Source organism: Schistocerca americana, chromosome 2, assembly GCF_021461395.2.
Source record: "Schistocerca americana isolate TAMUIC-IGC-003095 chromosome 2, iqSchAmer2.1, whole genome shotgun sequence".
Lineage (NCBI taxonomy): Eukaryota > Metazoa > Arthropoda > Insecta > Orthoptera > Acrididae > Schistocerca > Schistocerca americana.
The window spans coordinates 826475264-826499209 of record NC_060120.1 but is presented as its reverse complement, the minus strand read 5'-3'; the positions used below and the strand labels follow the sequence as shown (position 1 = coordinate 826499209).

Genomic DNA, 23946 nt, shown 5'->3' with positions numbered 1-23946 from the left:
GCTCCAAATTTTGAGGCACACTATAATTTAATGTTTCTCCCCCCCCCCCCCCCCCCCTCTGAATCTCAAATTATTGCCAACTCAGCGAGTGGAAGGGGTATGCCTTTAATACCACAACATTTTAGTTTATCTATCAGAACTTTCTGATGTACATAGACAAAATCACATAAAACGCCAACAGTTTAGATTTTCTTGTTTACTTCTTCTAGAATTGACTTCGTGAGATCATACACTGCACTCTCAGAAAAGAATCCTTTACACAAGTCAAATCTAGCTGCTGTTAAAGTGTTATTGTCACAAAGATGGTTCGGTATCGTGTTGTAAGCTACTTTCTCAAAAGTATCTGAGAACACGGCGAAGAGGGAGATCGATCTATCATTTGGGGTGAGTGTGCACTTTTGTGCATTGTTGTTACGCCTGCATGCTCAAGTGAATAGTGTCTGATGACGTCCCAATAGGGCTATCCGTGGTATAATTCTCACTGCAACACATCTCACAAATATTCGGTCATGTCATTGCAGAGGAAGCATTCCGGCTTTGCCTTAAGCGATTTAGCGAAATCATGTGAAACTTAAATCTGAATGCTTGGACGGTGACCCGAACCGCCGACCTCTCAAATGTTGGACCAGTGCATTACCACAACACAATATCGGTCAGTCAGACGAAAGATAGCCCTAGGCCAAGTCGCGTGCTACCTTCTCTAAAACAGCAGTAAAGTTCCTGTGTGACATATAAAAGTTTCGAGAAATGAAGTTGTTTCAGTTTATGTTCTAAAAGTCGTAAAAAAAAGTGTTCGACGACACGTAGAAGACTATAAAGTACCACTCGAGACGTGAAGTTTAAACATATGGCTTTTCTTCGAAGGAGAGGAGGAGCAACACATGTTTTACTCACATTTATATTCGGAAACTCTCAAATGTCCTAACTCCATTCCGTGCCATAAAGTTTATAACGGTTTCGACATCGTGACTGCTTCTCGGAATACCTGTGAGAGCTGGGTGTAACATGCATCGCTGTTTTCTTCGATACTTAACTCACTTTTGTGCAAATTTTCTTTTGTCAGATGATAATGCATAGGATTTTGTCTGAAGGTAGGAGTAGTATGCGGCAGGATCTGTAGGTCTGAGAACTCCATATAGCATTTAAGTCAGACGTCCACTGACAGCGCGTTGTGACATACCTTCCAGCGGCAACTATGTATAATGTTCACAATGTGCCCCTAACACATACTAATGCGAAAATATTTGGGCGTTTTATAACGTATTAAGCTACCTTGCGGCAAAACAGATGCTAATAATTTCACCGCAGTTGCAAATTCGAAGTAAAAACTGATGCTATGCGTCCTTTTCTTCTCTGAAGTGAGACTTTAGCAGCTGCTTATTCTATAATGGAATACAACTTTGAAAGGGATAACTTAATTGCGTATACCAAGACATGTTTCCGTACCTGTACGGTGGGGAACAGCGTAGCTGAGCTTGGGAAACAGTACTGCTTCCTTCCAGTGATTTTTCCTTGACAGGAGGACTGGAACTGGACTGGACTGGAACGGGGTGCACTATGCCTCATGATTCCAGCTGAGGAACTGCTTGAATGAGAAGGGCTGGTTGAATTTAGGGCCGGTGAAATATTCACCGCTAGGGATAGGATGCAGGAGATTTGGAGCAATTTCAATTTGGTATACATTTGTCTTACTTACTAGAAAAGAATGCCGTGTATGTAAGACAGTCTAAGAACCCCAAGCGATGGGGTCGGGATGAAAATGGAAACATATAAAAATAATGGAAAACGACTAATATAAATTCGAGTCCACAGGTTTCAAAATCCAATGACGATTGGCGCCATCCCCAGTGACATCGTACGGGCGATATTGAGTGGATTTACGATCACTGATTTTTTTAAGACAACTTGCGACTTACTTGGTCAAGCCTAGGTTATCTCAAGAATTCATTCGTTTAACAGGAATGGAAATTAAAGATAACCTTCAAGTTTTTTGTCAAATCGCTGAAACAGTGCTTTAACAAAAGAGACTGCTTTGTACATTCATTACTCTGCTTGGACTTTTTAATATTACTTATTTTTTAGGAAATGAGGTAGCGGGTGATACATTTTATCAGCAATAACTTGCAGCATTTAGCCATTTTAATAGTAGATGATGTAATTCAACAACATCTTTCAAGAGTCCATATTCCCATAATCAGGTTGCTAATAACAAGTTTGTGGCATTCGTCAAATAAAATAATTCTTTTTATTTTATTTAATTTAATGTACGCCAGGGACTGAGTATTCGCAACCTGATGATCAGATCATTTTCTATTGAAACACGTAGCTGAACTATATAACGTATTATTAAAGTGGTTGAATGTAAATAACTATGACTGATAAAACGAAAAATTAAAATTGCTTTTACTCAATATTCAGTTTTGATACATTTTCTTGTCAAACAGAAAAATGTAGATAAGAAAGTAAGTGGACAGTGCTAGTACAACCGGCAAGTATAAAACATAGAAACATAGAAACACATTCTTTCTCGAGGCCTGATTTATCTGTATCACTCTAACTTGTTTCTCTCGTGATACAACGTCTCTGGAGTTTTCTAAGACACCAGACGTCTATGATCCTTGATCTGTTTTCGATTTTCCATAATGTTGATCCTTACACGTTTTTGACGAAGACAGTTTATTGCTACATCCACAACGGCATTGAAACCAGTATCATTCTTCGCTTAAAACCGTAGGCGTGCAAGCTTATCATCACTCCTAGCTATATCTCGTCTATTGATTACGGCACTGGGGGAATATAACGCGTCGCTAATTTTGTCATACGTTGCATGTCAGTCAGTGCCGAATAAGGGTCTGCAACAGTGGTCCCCACGCAAAAGTTGGCACTGAAGAGATCTAAGGGGCCATTTCGGGTCCGTGAAAGATTTGGAACGGCATTGGGGATCAACCGCAGCTCCATTGGACAATACTCGCAAGAATGCGCTGAAATGTTTCTTAACACTGAAATAAATGGTTCAAATGGCTCTGAGCACTATGGGACTCAACTGCTGAGGTCATTAGTCCCCTAGAACTTAGAACTAGTTAAACCTAACTAACCTAAGGACATCACAAACATCCATGCCCGAGGCAGGATTCGAACCTGCGACCGTAGCGGTCTTGCGGTTCCAGACTGCAGCGCCTTTAACCGCACGGCCACCACTGAAATAATAGAACACATTTTTTCAAAACACAATTCTAAATATATTTTGAGGAAGATGAATCCTTATTGTAAGTAATTATCACAACACCATACATGGTGAGTTACCAAGACATTGCACTGCAAATATTGCGGAAATGGAAAGTCCTAGTAATGTGCAGTTTTCACATAATGGACTGTTAGTCAGGGGCTCTTATTCTTAGCTAATCAAGGAATTTGTAATAATACTTACAATATGTATTTTTGTGCAAACATACACTTTTTAAATAAAATAATGCCATATGTTACTAACAGAGTAAAAGTAGGGTAAATTAGAATGTCAGTGGTGTTTGTTGCAGGATTCTAGTGCGAGTCGTTTACTATATATCGTATTTTGACACGTGTACAACACCTGTGATACCACACACTACAGAACAACAAAAATGTGCGTACTAGTTATGTGGATTCTGACCAGTAACGGGACAATTGTCCATCACAGGTCGTTCTGAATGATCATAGGCAGTGACAATGTACGCTTCCAGTTTGGTACTGAACAACTGCTGCACGCGCGCTAGCATTTCAACGGGAATGTCCGAGATGGCTGCAGTAATACGTCGTTGCATATCATTCGGTTGTGATTGATCTATCCTTGTAGACAGCGCCTTTTATCGTTTCCCACAGGAGAAAGTCTACAGTTGTCAAATCCGGGGAATGGGCCGAACAACGTACAGATCCCCTGCGTCCAATACAACGGTTTGGGAACATTTCGTGAAGACATACCATAGTCCTTCGTGCGCTATGGACTGTACAGCCATCATGTTGGTATCATAGGTTCTTCCTAGCCTGTACTGCAGAGGAATGTCTTCTAGCGTTCATCGAGGATAGTAAGTTAGGAGGCTGCAATACTTGTGAGCGCCCATTATTCCATCTATGAAAAACGGGGCTATGAGCTGATGGTTCACTATCCCACACCGCACGTTTACCCTTCATGGATGCTGACGTTCCACCTGACAATGCCGACGGGGATTACCAACAGGCCAGTAGCGCATGTTTCGGCGGTTTCCCTGGCCAAGATTGGTAAATGTGACTTCATCATTAAACAAGATACATGATACTTCTGTCTTAATGTCCATGTAGAGAAGTTAACAAGATTCTTATAATGGTTTTCATGCAGCTCTTGACGGAGGGAGATGTGATACGGATGGAACCTTTGTCGATGGAGAATACGTAATACACTTTCCTGACTCATGCCACTTCCTCGTGCGACAGCGCGGGAGCTAACGTCAGGATCAACTGCCACAACAGCAAGAACATAAATTTCCCCGTCTTCTGTTGTCAATCGATTTCTTCTGTTATGTTGTCTAGATATTACACTACCACTTTTACGGAACTGGTTGAAGAGGTTGATAACTAACTGCCAAGATGTTTTGTAGGGCGGGCAACCACAGCCAAACTTCGACATTTTTCCGAAGAAAATTCCGCACTGGCTGTATGAATGATTTTTATTAAATCTGCATCCGGTTTCGCACCACTTATCGGTGCATCCTCAGGCATATACGTTATTTATAACATGGTAACGTTGAACAGTGCCCTGTAGCCACTCCCCACCATTCACGTCCAATATACCTTCATCTGGTGGAAGCGGTAGTTAAAATTTAAATCTTTTTTAAATTTTTTTAAATGATGGGAGCGGCAATGACCGTGTACGTTGAGAGGAGCGGCGCGGCGGTGGACACGGCCTGACTGGCTGGCCGAAACCCGGGTTTCCTCTCAACGTGCGCGGCCATTGCCACTCCCATCATTACAAATTTTTTTTAAAAAGATTTTTAAATTTTAACTACCTCTTTCACCAAATGACAGTATATTGGACGTGAATGGTGGGGAGTGGCTACAGGGCAATGTTCAACGTTACCATGTCATAAATAGCGTATATTGCCTGAGGATGCACCGATAAGTGGTGCGAAACGGGACGCAGATTTAATAAAAATCATTCATACAGCCAGTGCGGAATTTTCTTTGAAAAAACTGCCAAGATGGTTGATGTCTATTGGGATATCTTGCCGCCTACATTGTATAAGAACGAACTGCATCGTTCTACACTCTCCATACACCATGAGCATGTCGGCTTTTTCTGCATTGCTAACTCCCATAGTCCACTGACTACCCACTGCTTGGACTGTCACACAGTAACTGGCTAGCAAGTCGCAATGTACTCAAGGAACAGACAAGCACACTGTAAGCAAACATACATCTTATCTAGCAAAACCGCTGGTCGAATACCAAAAACAACTGTTGGGAAGGAAACTTTTTAAGAAACGATGTCTCGTAAACGACTTGCACTATAATCCTGCAATAAACACCACTGGCATTCTAATTTACCCTAATTTTAGTCTGTTAATGTCAATAGGCATTGTTCCATTTAAAAAAGTGTAAGTTTGCACAAAAATACACTTTCTAAGTATTATTACAATCCGATTGTTGGTTAACAACATGAGCCCATGACTATCAATTCACTCCGTGAAAAGTGCACAGCCATAGCACTGTCAATTTACGCATATTTGCGATGCAAGTTTAAGGTGATTCAGTCTGTTTTATCTGCTCCTAGGATAGTTGAAAAGGTGACAAGCATAGCAAAAAGCAGTGGTTTAAGAAACCAAAAGAGTTAAAGATTTTGCACCAGTCATTTCACCATCCAACTGTTACTGGTATAGTCTTAGCTGCATCAGAACAATACGAAAACGACTTACGTGCTTCTTATATTTCTTAACTCTATGCCCGATTCTTTGCAAAATTGAACTCGCATCTATAAAATAGCTCCAAACATCTGATCATTTTAGAAACGAGTTAATGTGTGTTAAGTATTTGACATTAATCATGAAAAATCCTTTATGATTGAAGATGCAAAAACCCCGTTATGTTGAGTTTGTTAGTTTAGTTTTATTCACCCGTAGACTAATGAAAAAGTCAAAACGATCCTAATGTCTATGTCGTCATAGCTCTTGGCTGTGTGTCATACAAAGCTGTGCATTTGCAGGTACCTTATTATTTCCCATTCTGATCATGTCATATTGTTTTTGTATAAATATATATGTCGTTAATAAATATTTTTGTAAAATAAGTCCACACCTGCACAACCCCAGCCCAGACTCTACTCCACCCAAATCCAGTGCTACAATTGGTAGCAGAGTGTCGTTGTGCGTTGTGCCACCATGGTGCTCACAGGCTTAGTCTGAGAACACTACGTCTACATCTACATCATACTCCGCAAACCACCTAGTGGTGTGTAGAGGAGGGTACTTTCGGTACCACTATCTGATCCCTCCAACCTTGTTGCACTCGCGAATAGTGCATGGGAAGAATGATTGTCGGTAAGCCTCTGTATTGGCCCTAATTTCTCGAATTTTCTCCTCATGGTGAATACGCGAGATATATGTGGGGGGAAGCAATATGTTGTCATTTTCCAAAAAGTCATAATTCTTGACCATAAAATATGTTCCATAATTCTACAATAGATTGACGTCAACGACATAGGTCTATAACTGTGTGGATCTGTCTTACGACCTTTCTTAAAAATTGGAATGACCTGCGCTTTTTTCAAGCCGTTAGGTACCTTTCGTTGCTCAAGCAATCTGAAGCTACGGTCGCAGGTTCGAATCCTGCCTCGGGCATGGATGTGTGTGATGTCCTTAGTTTAGTTAGGTTTAAGTAGTTCTAACTTCTAGGGGACTGATGACCTCAGAAGTTAAGTCCCATAGTGCTCAGAGCCATTTGAACCATCATGGAGGTCGCATTAGTCCACAAATTTTTCGTAAGTGAGACACCGTCACTTGGGCAACTGCGTTAGTTGAAAGCTTGTGCTAAGAATTCTGTCAGCAGAGTTAATCATTTGTTGTTGTTAGTGAAATCAGGAGAAGAGAGGCAGGCGGTGAGTCAACTGCAAGATAAGACAGAGGAGATGGAAGTTGTAATCAGTTTTTTAGTTGTTTGGTTGTTTTTATATCCTTGTTAATGTGCAAGAGGAACTGGTTGTTTTCTATGCTAGTAGACTGTTCAGTTATTGGCTGGTAGGAATTTTTTTCTTTGTTGGTCACTGCATGTTTTCTGGTGTGTTTTCTGGTTGCTGTGCAGTACATGGAAGGCAAGATCAATTTCAGTTGTTTTTAATCACCACATCATTTTTGTGTGTGTGTTGGGATGTCGTGTCACTGCCATGGCTTGTCATATTTGTCGGATATTCTTAGTGTTGTAACTGTAGCGTTGTTTCCAGTATGTCTCTTCACTCTTCTGCTGAGAGGTGACGACCTATTCAGTCGAAGGTGGGGAGGGGTGGAGGATGGACAGAGGAGTTGCGCATCAATTTGAAATTCGCAACATGTTATTCTTACTGCCCTCCCAGCCATGCGTGACACAAATCCTCTGGCATCAGTAGTTTGGCCAGAAGGTGCGGTTGGTGGCATTTGAGCTGCAGCTAGCCCTGGTCTGAGACGAGCTGGTATGTCATGAAGTGGAAGTCACCTTCTCCGCTTGGAACTGTGAACATATCCTGGGAACCTGCAGTGCATCAGTGCTGGACAGGACTTGGGATGTTGGCTGAGATGGAAGCTGGCTGAATCTGGAGGGGGTGGACAGTAGACCAGAAGACGCGGCAATACCAACTTCGGCCTTTACTAAAAGCCGCAGTGGCTACCGGCGGACGAGTCATGGGGCAGTGCTGGAATTGTACAAGGTGCTGGCCTAAGTCATTTTGGATGAGATGCGCCAGGCCTAAGCTGTCGCAGTGATCTGCAGTGGAAGCTGGAGAAACTGGTTGATGGCCAGCAGCTAAAATGGCGTCGGCAGGGACCTGGTTTGCCATGGAGCTGAGCAATCTGTGGAATCAACAGTCGACTTGGCGTAGGGACGAACTTTTGTGGACATCGTTTACCTAGAGGGCAGTAATTGTCTTTTACCAGTAGCCAGAGGAGACAGAAATCACAGCTAGATACAGATAAGAGTGGCTTTGTGACTAATGTAGATATGCAACACTAAAAATGTGCCTTAGTGGCCGGCAGTGATTCACAGGCAGCTGACAAGTCGTCAGATTCAGAGTGTTTTACGGCAGGTACTGTGTACAGTGAAGTGGCTGATGTATGTGTTTTCAGTATGACGTGTTTATTACACTCGCAATATTGCACAGCGTGGTCATGAGGGCAGACTGGCGCATTGCGTTAGAGGGGCGAGCGCTACTGCTGTAAATAGAGAGAGCTCTGTACATTGTTTTTTATCGCGCTGAGTGTGTATCAAATATTGTAGTATGTAACTATAATTTATTAGAATTTTGTTGCTGCTGTTGTTTGTTGGAGAGGCAGTTTGATATCTGTGTTGTCTGTAGTAGTAGTAGTAAGTAGCTGGTGGGCGCCCATGGTAGGACAGATAGATTCTATGGTGCTTTCACTCGTATATCGTACTATATTGAGTCAGTTGTAAAGTCGTGTGTGCCTGTAGGGCAGAAATTATGTACATTACATTCATTTGTTATTCCGCCTTGGTACCCCCTTCGTGTCACTGTGGCTGAATCAAAATTGAGTTGTGTTTACTATTTTTATTATAGTGTTTTTTACTTATTCTGTTATTGTCTGATGCCTAAATTACACACGAGTTAGCTCCGGGATGTATAACATTGATTTCTTATTATTGTTTATCATTCTGTTCATGTCAATTTGTATGTTTTGTAACGGCTCCCAAACTCAAGGTCCTCGGCGGTAATTTTGGGGCAGCCACCAATAAATTGTACAAGTCCAAGTAATATCCAAGAGTAATCCGTGTACTAAGCCTAGTCGAATACAATAGCAAATATCACACAGCAAAGGCTAGCAATAGACAATCGACAATAGACTGTCCGTCTCGGGGCCGGCGCTCCTTCTTATATGCAAAAGGCAGAGGGTGCTGCGGACCCGAGCTCAGCCGTGGCGCGACCTTTTCCGTCGGCGGTAACGCCCTGAGACGCCGACGGCCGCGACAGGAACTGTGGCCAGCGATGTCACGGTCAGGCCGCGCGTGCGCGAGTTGGTTGGTTGGGTCCGTGGATACAACAGTATGGAAATATTTATGTCGTCAATAATTTCTTTAAAATAGACCCAAATCTGCGCAACCCCCAACTCAACGCATGTTACAATAGCCACAGTTATGGTATTTATTGCTGATCTTAGGCCGGTTTAAACTACGAAATACGCACCATATTCCATTACCATTGTCAAAACTTCAATTAAGACCTTGACCGTGGTCTCAAATCGGCCAATGTCATGCGCCCCTTAAAGTGTGGCAACAGTTTTCCCATCACCTTCGCGTCCGCTGTACTCACCTTGACAGATTTTTTGAGATACTTACGATCCTCTATTCCAATTGAATTCGGGTGCCTTCCCCAGTTGCTTCCCTGAGAGAATTCTCACTGGTGATTTGTGGTAATAGGCGAACAACGTAGGCATTATTTCTATGAGCAGCACAATCCAAGACCGATTGCTACCACATGTATTATAATAAAGTGTACCATTCGTAATGGTGCAACGGCCTGGCCACCTCTCATTGTTGTGTCTTCTGTTTGATATCCCTTAAGGATTCACCCTCCTGCTGTTTGTCACTCCCTTTAAATAGCGCCGGGAATCACGCAACATAGAAATTACCCCTCGCGATTTATTACTCTTCTCACGTCCACCATCTCATTCTCTTCCGAATGAACATCTGACTCACACCGTCCACAACGACATCGGACGTCCTGACGTGCTAAACCTCAAACTGAAAAGCCGAACTTCGTGTAGCGCACCTAGCAGTCCTGCCTGAGCACCAAGGTTGTGCCAACACTCAACTCAACGGGTTTGTGCTCCAGGTTAAACCTGAATTTTTCAAAAGCAAACAAAATTGACACAGCATGAAGTTCATAAGCCGAATACTTCTTCTCCAATGGGGAGAACCCTCTTCAAACATATGAGTCTGGCGTCACACCTCTGGCTACTCCTGAAACAGCACCGCCGCAACTCCTGTCGTGGAAGCATTAGTTCTCACCATAAATTCCTTATCTAAGTCCGGTGTGGATAAGAGAGGAGGTCTGGCTAGCCTCCTTTAATCCTTCAAATGCTACTTGTATGATTCTAACCCCATTAACATTTACAACCATTCTTACGTAATTCATACCGTGGTCTAGCCAACTGCGCGAAATTCGAAACAAATTTCCACAAAGTATCTCCTTGGCGTTCCTTGCCGGCGGACAATCTCTAACAGCCTACGTAAGTGCAGGACCAGTCCTCACTTGTTCTGGAGAAACAAAATGTTCCAGAACCCAAATGCCAACAAACTGGATTTTTACGCTATCCGATTTAACCGTCAGTCCTACCTTCATAAGGCGCACGAAGACCCTTCTTAAGTGTCTCATATGTTACTCCCAGTCTCTATTAAAAATTATTATATCGCCCAGGTAATGATACACAAACTCGAATTTAACACCACGAACCAACGTATATAAGACTACCTTGCCAGTTGCGAGATCAAACAGCACCCGATTTAATTGAAACAGGTTCCAATCTGTAACAAACACTGACATCTGCTTAGATCCTTCGTCTAACATAATTTTGTCGTCAACAATAGCAATCGTCCAATTGAGCAATGTCCGCTAGACAAACACGAGCTCCAGAGAGTCAACCGTGAGAAGAGATAGGGACTGTGACAGAGATGTAAAATTCTTTTGGTATAACAGAAGGACCGACATTAGAGAGGAAATCTGCTCTGATGTGAATCAGAGTAACCACGGATACTACTGTAGTTGGTACCAAAATCTGTGATTAGGGCCAGTACTGAGGATATTCTGGTAGCTATTGTTCTAGATACAGGAGCGACTGTCAATGTGATTTCGATCAGTTTTTTCAACAAAGTATTTGAAAAACCCATCTCCCTTTCCTGTAGATAACTGAAAGGTTATTGGAGCCGTTGAGCCGTTGACATGAAAACGAGAAATGTCAGAATACAGGGATGGATGTTAGTGAAACTAGAAAACCTAGAGATACCATGCACCTGTCTAATAATTGAATGCTTGATTGTTGAATGTATTCTGGGCGTTTATCTGTGAGAAGGACACAAAAACTGGCTTCTCTACGGGCAAAGTTTCCTTCATGATCGGTGAGCTGTTACCATATTTTTTTCTTATTCACCAAAAACAGTAACAAAAATGGCTACAATGAAATGACATAAATAAGCTGACAGATAATTGCAGTCATAAATCACAGCATTCAAAAAATGAGTCTTTAGCAGTAGCTTCACTGTCACCTTCAACTGGTGGCAGATCAGCATGCACATTTTCTTCTTCTGCAGCCGGTTCCTCATCATCATTTCCCAGACCGAATTTAATCATGGGCAGTAGCCACGGACAGTATAACCACGGACTGTACTGCCGAGGTTTTCGGGTAAACTTCATTATAAAGCAAAATCGCAGGACAAGAGCGCTTCTGGTTAAATCAATCCAAGTACTTGGCGTCACGCCAAAAGTAGAACAGAACCTTACTGGCGAGCAGAAAGAGCAGTTGTTCAACCTATTGAATCAATATGCGAAGGTGTGTGAAGAAAGACCTTGAATAACACGATGATATGCATATCACTTTTATGTATTTCCGTACAAAACCATTTGCCATGGTTTGTATACTGTCCCGTAGCCACAACGGGCAGCAGTAGATGAAGAAATCAGAACGATGCTCGAGTGGACTTAATCGGACCAGTACAGAGGATGTTCCACGAGCTTAAGCAGTTCGTAAGGATGTATCGTCGCCTTGAATATCACTATGGATTGACTATATAAAATTATTTGAAGATATAGTTAATCACCCGCCTCATTTATCAACATAGTACACTAGGAAGGAGCAAATGTTTCGCAGGAGGCCAAGAAATGAATGGTTCGACAAGATTCCACCGATTCCCTACGACAGAAATCAGTGGAAGAAATGTTCAAAAAGGTGTCATCAATTTGACAGGCAAAACATTTAGAAGAAGGCATAATTTCGAGATGAAATTGGTAAATATCCAAAGGTATTAATCAGGTGAGAAAGTGGTAGTAAGAAGTCATTCACACTCATCACTCTTCGACAAAGGGAACAAAAAGTGGCTACAGTGGCATATGGGACGTTTTATCATTTTAAGGATTTCCAACCCTGGCGTATGACTATTAGGGCACCTGGATAATCATCGATCTAAGTTCATCCTCATGGAGGCTTAAGGAAATGTTATTCTTAGTGGGATTAGTGTGCATTATTTTAAGAACATACTGTCAGTTTGAATGTTTGAGCTGAATATTTACGTTGGTGTAATGCATAAATTAGTTTTTCCAGTACGATTAACATGTATGTTCGGTTTTGAGATTATATGACACATATTTGTATATTGTTCTCTGCAGTAGTTAAGAATTATCCTTTGAAGTACCCAGAAGCTCATGAATGATCTCTGAATTTTAAGTAGTTATGAGTATACTCATGGTCCTTTTTCATAGTGATTAGATCTCCTTACAACCGAAGCACATTATCATTACAGTTTAGCGTAAGGGAAAGTTTTGTATTTATATAGATTGCACGATTCTCCCCTGATAATCTTAAGATTACTATTTTCTGGCCGTACAAACAAGAGTAATGAACTCAATAATCCACTCTTACTTGGAGTATATTTGGACGATGATAATTACTGGTTTAGAAGTCCGTCTAGCTTGCGTTTAAAGCTACACCTAGCTTGGTACAGGTGGAACTTGTCATGGAGGTTGCTGTGATGTGTTGTACACTCTTCAGTCCGATCCTTCTTCAGAGTCCCATACTTCGTTTCTGACTATCAGTGTTGGGTCTGGTGCTCAGTATATTTTGCATTGACTGCCACTGAGCTACTTGCTCCAAATATCAGGTCGCTGAACCGAATTCGTGAGGACTCAGGGGTGCTTGGTTCAGTTGTTGCAGTTGTCATGACTTACGGAAGTTTTAAATCAGAACTTCCATGAGAGGCAGATTAACCTAAACAAGTAGAACAACGAACTTCAAGTTGAAGTTTTGTTGATTTTTGTGTGATAAAATGTGGTTAGAATCGTGATCATACGCGAGTGCAGTGTCATGAAGAAGGATAAACATTCTGGTGAAGTGAAACGAGTGACAGCCAATCGCTCAGGAATGCACCTCAACAATCGGTTCTCAGAAACAGTACTGTTGTCGCCGATGTGGGGTTATTGCATATGTTGACCCTGTTTTGTTTGACAGATCTTTGAAATGTACCGCGGACGCTCTGTGAATGTGCTGTGTGGGCTTTAAGCAATTTACCAGCGAAACTACAATTATAAATTACAGTCTAATTATAACCCAAGGAAAATTTATTATGCATGATAGCCAACTGTATAGCAGACCTCTCTCGAGTACAGGAGACTCAACATATCTGACAGCTTAAAATAAAACAGAGATTATTCTGCGGACATTATCATTTACGAACTAATCCATTCACTTAAAGATATTTACGTAAATAAAGTTTTGCTCATTTGTATTCTGAGTACCAAACAGTCTCTAACATGACGATACAGGAACTGCAATACTTCCACGTCCTTTAAACAAAACACTTGTTTCTGCTCACCCAATTGTATCAACATTTCATAATCTCGGGTATCGAATCTACCGAGAACTCCTGATTACTTAGCATTCATGGTAAAGGGTGCGGCAACCTAACGAACTGTGGCTTCTACGTTTCACCGTCTCTTTATATCTCTACTTTCTCTGTCTGGTTAATATGCTCTGCCAGTATAAAATTTCCCTGCATGAATGCTGCTGCAAATGAATCACTAATTATAACATGTATCCACACTGTCCTGCAATTCACTAACTGCCTGCTGACATTCTCCTTCTTTCACTAACAACAATATATCGTTAGTCCTATTGATAAGGTGTAGCCCCAGCTTGCAATAATTGCAGTTGCCCATGGAAAGAAGTCCCACTTTCAAAAACCTGAAGAACTAATTTCTTCTCCATGAGGGTCATCCTAATGTGGTCGATTTCGCTACTCACGTCTGTTTCTCTCCTGCTTCAACTAGAATCCGTTACCTATGACCTGCCAAATTTGCTGGGACAACTCAGCCATAGTACCTAAGGAGACGGCTCATGAATGACCACTTCACATATTTATTCGTCATTGCACAGCCATTCAGCCACTCTCCGGGTGACCCCCCCCCCCCCCCCGCCACCCTAGTGGCCATGTCTGAAACAGCACACAGGAAAGTAAGCCAACGTTTCTTACTATTCTAAAACTAAAGCAATGGGCACCATGCCAGCGGCACACACAACCACACTCTGCGTATCAATTGTAGCACTAGATTTGGGTGGAGTGGGTGTGGGCAATTTCATCTCGAAATTATGCCTTCTTCTAAATGTTTTGCCTGTCAAATTGATGACACCTTTTTGAACATTTCTTCCACTGATTTCTGTCATAGGGAATCGGTGGAATCTTGTTGAACCATTCATTTCTTGGCCTCCTGCGAAACATTTCCTCTGTCATAGTGTACTATGTTGATAAATGAGACGGGTGATTATCTTCAAATAATTTTATATAGTCATTCCATAGTGATATTCAAGGTGACAACACACCCTTATGAACTGTTTAAGCTCGTGGAACATCCTCTTTACTGGTTCAATTAAGTCCCACTCGAGCGTCGTTCTGATTTCTTCATCTACTGCAGTCCGTTGTGGATACGAGACAGTATACAAACCGTGGGCAATGGGTGGAGGCTTAATCTACAAAGCATTTACTAACGATTTAAATATTTCCATATGACCAATGTGACAAGGCCAGAAAGTTAACAAATAACAATTAATCAATAGCATAGGGCCCATTCCTAATCTTGAATAGTTTGGGCATCAGACAATAAAAGAATAAGTAAAAAACAGTTTAGTAAAAGTCATAAAAAAACTCAAATTTGACTCAGTCGCCATGACACATACAAAGGGCACAAAGTTTCAGACAGCTCAGTTTTACAGAAGTACTGTTCACCTAAAAGTCTTGACATGATATCTTCTGCCCTCGAAATGGGATAGACCTCAATATCTAATTGTTCATTTATAGTTGATTTAAGGTCAATACAAACATAAAGTGAGCCACTTCATTTTGTAACACTACCAGCGGTTTTTCTTTAGTTTATTGGCTTTCGGAACATCCCCATACAGCCAATTCAGCAGTAAAATGTCAGTTATAATGATACCAATGCAAGGACAACACAACATCCAGTCCCTGGGCAAAGAAAATCTCCAACCCGGCTGGGAATCGCACGTAGGCCTCTTCAGTTAGCAGTCTGCTGTGTTGACTGCGCAGTTAACGAGGCTCTACCAAAGGTTGGATCCGTCAGTTGTGAGGTCAGTTCGAAATGCTGCAGGCACTATTCTAGCTCCAAAGTAATGAGGTACTGTAAGCTACATAATTATTTGCACATCATAGGCCCGATGAAAGTAAGTCTGAAAATTCGGTGCGTAGGGAATCAGGTTCATAGAATTGCACGACTCCTGATACTACAATCTGGGCTCCCTCGATACTGTTGTTACAGTGAGGTTGGGCAGTAGAGAGATCACATGAAGACTGTAAGTCAGATATGTGAAGCTTCTGTATTGTTGTTTGGGCCTTGGATGTCGGAGTTTGAATAATGGGTGGTGTGACGAAGATGAACTTTATGAGTTCCGCTTATGCTGTCTGTGGCGTTTATGGGAATGCCACTACATCGAATCTATCTCACTTACACCAAAATTTTTCTGTGCTGTTTTCGATACTTTAAACAGTGTTGCAGAAGATACGGTGCTTTCCTCAAAATAGTGCTGTGTTTATCTGACATTTCAAAAGTTCTTTCCAGTGTTAACACTTCTCTGAGAGCAGGATTTGTTAATTTCAGTGTCTGTGCACATACTTCTTTATTGGCTACGTATACAATTATTACATCATGCACGAATGATTCAGCACATGATTGTTTACAGTTTAAAATTTCACACAAAAATCGACACTTATGCATCAGCCGCTTGAAATCAGTTCCCACGCATCATTACTGGTGCGACTTCTTGCGAAAATGGAAAAATGTGAGCGTAGCTGCTACAAAATATGTTTGTTGCTCGTAATGCTTGGAGAGCATAGCCAAATTAGAACACTCAGGTTTATTGAGAGGATGTAATTTTTGAAGAAGACACAGTGTTTGGGGATCTTTATAATTATTGACCGAGTTTAAACATATAATATCCTGTCATAACGTGCATCAGCTCCTCAGGCCACAACAGCATCCACCACCACCACTCTTCGCTCCATTTCATCCGGAAGAAGAAGACTAGGACTGATACTATACACATCTGTAACTCCACTTCCAGGCGAGTAGCACAACCACCGTTACTAAACAGAGTGCATTTCTACTACGCGCTAATCCCCAAACACTGTTTGATGGGATCTGATAGGGTTTAGAGACCAGGAGAGACTCTCGAAGCGTGACTCATGATGCCGTCCTGTCCCCGGCTTATAAAGCTGCCTGCGGCGGAATACTGTTGGAACTATTTCTCTGTCACGTGACACACGGGCGCGAGTATGTTCCTTGTTGTGCGGCACCCGCTGCCGGTTTCGTCTCCTACTATCCGATCTCGGCGGCGTCGTCTCGTACTTGTGACGCTGAGGCGTGCAGGGGCAGTGGTGGCGGCCCGCGTGATGGAACTGCCCGAAGGGTTGCCGGTCTATTAGGCGAGAGCCTGTGACATGGTAGAAACTGTGTGTTTGTTTTGAGGCAGCGTAACTGACAGAGCGCAAATTCCCCAACTATATTCACCTAGTATATGATAATGAGAGCATTTAGCGACTTTCAACAAACTTTAACCATTATTTCAAACGTTTCCTAAACTTTTTCTCGCTTACATGCTTAGATTCAAATACTTAACACATTAATTTCTGAAACTAATTTGTACTCGGAAGTGGAATTCCTGTAAGAATAGAGGTGTACTGTTTGTGCCTGTTCTCTTACCGAATAGACTAAATGTGATGACGTGTAAAAACTTCCTTACGTCATGAGTTGCCACTTTACTACAATATCTGGCATATACTCTCATCGTATGGAACTCTCACCCCCATATTTTACCCATCAGGTATCACCTAAATCTAGCATTCAGTAACTAATTGATCAGCTGCACAGATCACGGACATAACCTGCCAAGGTAGCCATATGTTTATGTGCTTTATGTGTTTGGATATGAAAATCTACATATCACGAGCCACAAATTAGTTACATTATAAACGGTCTTACTCTCATCAGAGCACACAATAACTTCTTCAAAAAGATTGCGCAATGATACCAAGAGGTAATAGATTTTTTTAAACTTTTTTCATTTAATATTTTAATGTAGTTTTAACTGTTGCAATTCAATTTTGATCTTTACCATAATTAAGTACTGTAGCTGTGTACACGTTCTTTTTCTGTGAGATATAAACTGCAGCTTCTTACCTAGAGTGTGTTAATGATATTGATTACTGAAACTGTATTTGCGACGGCGGTGAATTTCTACTAAACTCCAATAAATTTTGTTAGACATTGGAACACATTTCAAATAAACGCTTTATCTACATCTACATTTATACTCCGCAATCCACCGAACGGTGTGTGGTGGAGGGTATTTTTCGTGCCACTGTCATTACCTCCCTTTCCTGTTCCACTCGCGCATGGTTCGCGGGAAGAACGACTGCCGGAAAGCCTCCATGCGCGCTCGAATCTCTCTAATTTTACATTCGTGATCTCCTCGGGAGATATAAGTTGGGGGAAGCAATATATTCGATACCTCATCCAGAAACGCACCCTCTCGAAACCTGGACAGCAAGCTACATCGCGATGCAGAGCGCCTCCCTTGAAGAGTCTGCCATTTGAGGCTGCTAAACATCTCCGTAACGCTATCACGCTTACCAAATAACCCTGTGACGAAACGCGCCGCTGTTCTTTGGATCTTCTCTATCTCCTCTGTCAACCCAACCTGGTACGGATCCCACACTGATGAGCAATATTCAAGTATAGGCCGAACGAGTATTTTGTAAGCCACCTCCTTTGTTGATGGACTACATTTTCTAAGGACTCTCCCAATGAATCTCAACCTGGCACCCGCCTTACCAACAATTAAATTTATATGATCATTCCACTTCAAATCGTTCCGTACGCATACTCCCAGATATTTTACAGAAGTAACTGCTACCAGTGTTTGTTCCGCTATCATATAATCATACAATAAAGGATCCTTCTTTCTATGTATTCGCAATACATTACATTTGTCTATGTTGAGGATCAGTTGCCACTCCCTGCACCAAGTGCCTTTCCGCTGCAGATCTTCCTGCATTTCGCTGCAATTTTCTAATGCTGCAACTTCTCTGTATACTACAGCATCATCCGCGAAAATTGTCTTGTGAGATCTGTCTAACACACTTCATAGAAAAGGGTAAAGACGAGTATCGTTCACAAATAATATATTTTCATTCAGAAACTTTAAGCATGATCCGAAAGTTGTTTCCTCCCACATTTGCCCCCGATCCCAGCCTGTGTTCTGTCGCTACCAACATCGTGTATGAAGAGTTAAATTCTACTCTTTCTTCACTCATCCTTTGTTGGGGAAGTAAAATCAATTAACAGTTTCCTCGTTCAAACACGCTAAATTTGAGAAATAACCTTTTATTTTTGGAAACAAATGTTATTTACTCTTAGAATTTATGAGAAGTAAAAATTTTCTCTAGTTAAAGTAGCAACCGGCGCCAGTTCCTTTCCACGCCCATTCAATCAATTGGTAGCGCACTACACGTGAAGGCAAGGATACTTATGAGAGTCTCGTTTGGGCACACTGTCCTTTGTCAAATGTGTCCGCCACAGCGTATGGGAGGTGCACATAAGAAGTTGCGGGAATTTTTGTTTTTTGGGAAGTATTTTTATTTATTGGTCTACTTCAGTGCCATCCCCTTCAAAATAGTCACCATTAGATACTATAAAACGATTCCAAAGCCTTTTCCAATATCCGAAACACTTCTGGATTTGGAACTTAGAACCAGCTTTTAATTCTCTCGACTAGGCGTTTTTAATCTTGTTTATGCTTGTAAAGCGACAGTTCTTTAAGGTTTCTTTCTACTTCTAGGAACAACAAACATTACATCGGGACATGCCTGGCGAATATGGAGCGGTACTGTTTTTAGCCAAAAAGTCACGAACAAGCAACGAACTGAGGGCAGGTACATTATCGCACTGTAAAAGCTATTAATCTTTTTGCCACAAATTCTGGCCTGTTTTCGGATTTCTTCAAGCAAGAGCGTTGAAGTCGTAAGCAGTACTCCCAATACATCGATCTTGTGGCAAGAAGTCATGGTACGCTATGCGCTTACAACTGAAGAACACATTGCACATTTGACTTAACTTGTCGAGGTGAATCAAAATGCTTCCACTGGGACAGCAGAGCTCCAGTTTCGTCATCATATTCGCAAATCCGCGTTTAATCATCTTTTATGACATGTTTTAGTAGTTCTGCATCGCTGTTGACTTCATCTAAGGACTCTTGAGCAACTTGCACTCGCACTATTTTTGTCTGAAATTCAACAATTTAGGAACAGGTTTCGTTGTCAGTCATTGCATATTTTGTGAATTAAACAGTCTAGATCGATAAATGAAATGCCTTTTCTTATTACGACGTTTTGACTTCTGTCATTATCAGATATACATAATTAAGATGGAAGGAGCACAAAGAGTGACTGGCGTTTGTCATAAAACATCAAAGTCCAAATTTTCGAAAATAACCTTCAGTGTCAATATTTAAATCTATACCTAATAGGGGCGTCAACTAACATTGGGCTCAAAAATTATATAAATATGTAAGCTGTAGCGACAGATGGTGCTGGTATGGTGGACGCTGCCTTCACATATTCCTTTTATTTTATTATTGTTCTTATATTGTACTTATAAGAAGAAAAATTTACTTTAAATTACAAATGTACACAGTCGATTCTAAATCTTATAAGTGTAAATGGAACGGATAAACAGAATAATAATAAAATGAAAACGAATCCTGAAGGCAACGTCCTCCACACTAGCGCCAGCTGTCCACTAGAACTCATATCTGTATAATTCTTGAACCAGTTGTCAGTTGAAGCCCCGATTAGGTATCGGCAATAAAACTGACACTGAACCTTGCTTCGCAAATACAAAATAACACGCGTGTCACTCTTTATGTTCCTATCATCTTAATTACAGACATCTGACAATGGCAGATACCGAAACTTTGTAATGAATGAAGACATTTTATTTAGCGATCTAGATAGCTTTATACTATGTATTCACGATGATCGCAGACTTAACCGCAAATTCATTTCCTTTGTTAATAAACGAATTTCATATCCAAAACATCGGAAAAAATTTCACGGATGAGTCAGTATAGCATCATCATCGACTTTTTTGATTGAGATTCCCCCCTCGTTCATAATCTGTTGTTTCACTTTTTCCACGATTTTATTGACTGATCATGTGCTGGAGCGTACAGGTTGCTCGTCATCTTTATTGTCTTCACGGTCTCTTTCTAAACGCCTTAACTACTCGTAAATCCAATATTTAACATTTCTATAACTTTATTGCGCTTTATTTCGTTTTTACAGTAAAATTTAATACAAATTTTCTGATCTATTTTTATACAAGATGAATAGTCACCGATACTACCAAAATACATGTAATCTGTTTGACAGAAGACTAAATATCTGATACGGCCAACACAGCAGAAATATTTTCCAGGTACACTATTTGATCAAAAGTATCCGGATACCCCCAAAGACATACGTATTTCATATCAGGTGCATTGTACTGCTACCTACTGCCTGGTACTCCATATAAGCGACCTTTGCAGTCATTACATATCCTGAGAGAGCAGAATGGGGCGCTCCACGGAACTCACGGACTTCGAATGTGGTCAGGTGATTGGGTGTCACTTGTGTCATACGTCTGTATGCGAGATTTCCACACTCCTAAACATCCCTAGGTCCAATGTTCCCGATGTGATAGAAAAGTGGAAAAATGAAGGTGCACTTACAGCACAAAAGCGTACAGGCCGACCTCATCTACTGACTGACAGAGAGCGCTAACAGTTGAAGAGAGGCGTATGTGTAATAGGCAAACATCTATGTAGACCATGACACAGAAATTCCAAATTGCATCAACATCCGCTGCAAGTACTATGACAGTTAGGCAGGAGGTGAGAAAACTTGGATTTCATGATCGAGCGGCTGCTCATACGCCGCACACCACACCGGTAAATGCCAAACGACGCCTGGCTTGGTGTAAGGAGCGTAAACATTGGACGATGGAACAGTGGAAAAACGTAGTGTGGAGTGACGAATGACGGTACACAATGTGGCGATCCGATGGTAGGGTGTGGGTACGGTAAATGCCCGGTGAACGTCATCTGCTAGCGTGTGTACTGCCAACAGTAAAATTCGGAGTTGGCGGTGTTATGGTGTGGTCGTGTTTTTCATGGAGGGGGCTTGGACCCCTTGTTTTTTTGCGTGGCACTATCACAGCACAGGCCTACATGGATGTTGTAAGCACCCTCTTGCTTCCCACTGTTGAAGAACAATTCGGAGATGGCGATTGCATCTTACAACACGATCGAGCTCCTGTTCATAATGCACGGGTGTGGCGGAATGATTACACGACAATAACATCCCTGTAATGGACAGACCTGCACAGAGTATTGTCCGGAACCTTCAGAACACCTTTGGGATGTTCTGGAAAGCCGACTGCCTGCCAGGCTCACCGACAGACATCGGTACCTTTCCTCAGTGCAGCACTCCGCGAAGAATGGGCTACCATTCACCAAGAAACCTTCGAGCACCTTATTGAACGTATGCCTGCGAGAGTGAAAGCTGTCATCAAGGTTAAGGGTGGGCTAACACCCTATTGAATTGCAGCGTTACCGATAGAGGGTGCCACAAACTTGTAAGTCATTTTCAGCCAGGTGTCCTGATACTTTTGATCGCATAGTGTTTGTTTACAACGAAAAAATTCGTGAAAATCGGACTAACATAGCACGTGAAATTACAAAATTCCCGTTACGGTTTTAAAACACACTTCCTACTATAACAGAGGACAGAAATATGCTGTCTCGTTATTTACTGCCGTTTTACGAAATTTACGAACGTGTCGTAATTACCATTTGACCAGGAACCACCACAACATGTTCTTAACCTACGTGAACACTGTGTTTGAAGATAGTCCTGTTACGAATATGGGAAATTATTCGATTAAAACAGAATCTGAGATCCGAATGTTGACGAAGGCGTCTTTGGACATGGAAATGTATTACTGAAGCAAGAACTTCTGTCGATACTCACCCCCGACGGATCGCGACGTACTGTTGGCGGCGGTGACCGCTCTGGCCACGGCGCCCAGCCTGGGCGCTGTCTTCAGCAGAGGCCGCCGCGCGGGAACCGGCGGCACTGGCGGCGGCGGATGCGGCGGCTGCATGTCCAGCGGCTGCTGGAACATGCGTCACCGTGTCGGCACTCATTCTCTGCAGACCTACCTAACGACTGGGATATTCACCAAACTTACCGTTCCTTCCATATCTACAGGGCGAAGAAAAAGTGCCGCACTTAGCGGTCAGCATGCGTTTCCTCATCCAATCCAAGACAAAAGCGTATCTAGCAAAGCATAGTCCCACCAATACGTTTAATAAAAAATGTGACTTAATAAACGAGGCTCTGGTAACACTGTAACTGCGTGCAGCGTGGCCAGGAACAGGCAGCATGACACAAATGAAACCAATAGGAAATAATAGTGGATACAGAAGCATCGTCTGCACTCTATGAGCTACAAAAAACACAATAGGTAGGCCACACTAGGTTGCACATTATACTACGCACAATAATTTCACTGTGTCGTTTGGCGTCCAGGCTTATCTTCAAAGAGCCGGTACGCACACATATGAGGAAGGTTCAGTATACAGAAGATGTTAAGCAACCCATCTTGTATTTGCAAACACTTCCCCACTCATTGGATCGTACTTTGCTCGGCCCAGTCAACATAACTGAATAACACGTTGCCGAACCGGTATGCACGGTAGCTATTAGGTCTTTTACATCCATGGGTGGAGTACTATAAACCTGTTCATTTAAGTGTCTCCACAAATAAAAATCTAATGGATTAAGGTCCGGGGAATGTGGAGGCCGGAGCATTGCACCTTCACGACAAAATCTATTTCCATGGAAACCCTTCATTTAAATAGATACGCACGTTCATTCCAAGTGTGGCGAAACATTATTATGCTGAAACCATAGCCGTCGCCGAAAACAAAGCGAAGTTTTCTATTGCGGCAGACAAAGAACTGCAAAGACGCCTACGATACAGGAGTGTCTGGCAATAGATAAGGGCTCAAAAGCACTCATCCCACGATCCCAGCCAGAGGTCTATACCAAAGCGTGCCCGAAATCTACGTTCACTGGTGACATATGAATTGTGTTACACCAATAATCGCTGTAGTGGAAGTTGAAAATACCTTCACGACTGAAGGTAGATTCGCCAGTCCATATCACGTTATTTATAAAATGTTCGTTATCTCCCACTTGGTGCAAAAGCCATTCATAAGACTGTACTCGTCGAATGCAGTCTTATGGGCGCTGGTGTCGAGTTAACGTGTAATGACATGGATGTACTTCTTCATGCTGTAACACTACAACAACGAGCCTTTGAGACATCTGGAACTCTCTTGCAGTACCACTTCACTCAGGTGT

General features: G+C 41.9%; 1 protein-coding gene across 1 annotated transcript in view; it reads right to left on the bottom strand.

The window, feature by feature from the left end:
- The window catches only part of LOC124594462 (inactive ubiquitin carboxyl-terminal hydrolase MINDY-4B), a 335745-nt gene extending 313043 nt beyond the window's left edge, over positions 1 to 22702 (bottom strand). The window contains exon 1 of the mRNA XM_047132838.1: positions 22549 to 22702. Within this exon, the coding sequence (XP_046988794.1) occupies positions 22549 to 22702 (154 nt within the window). The remainder of the gene's footprint in view (positions 1 to 22548) is intronic.
- Between the last annotated feature and the right edge of the window lie 1244 nt (positions 22703 to 23946).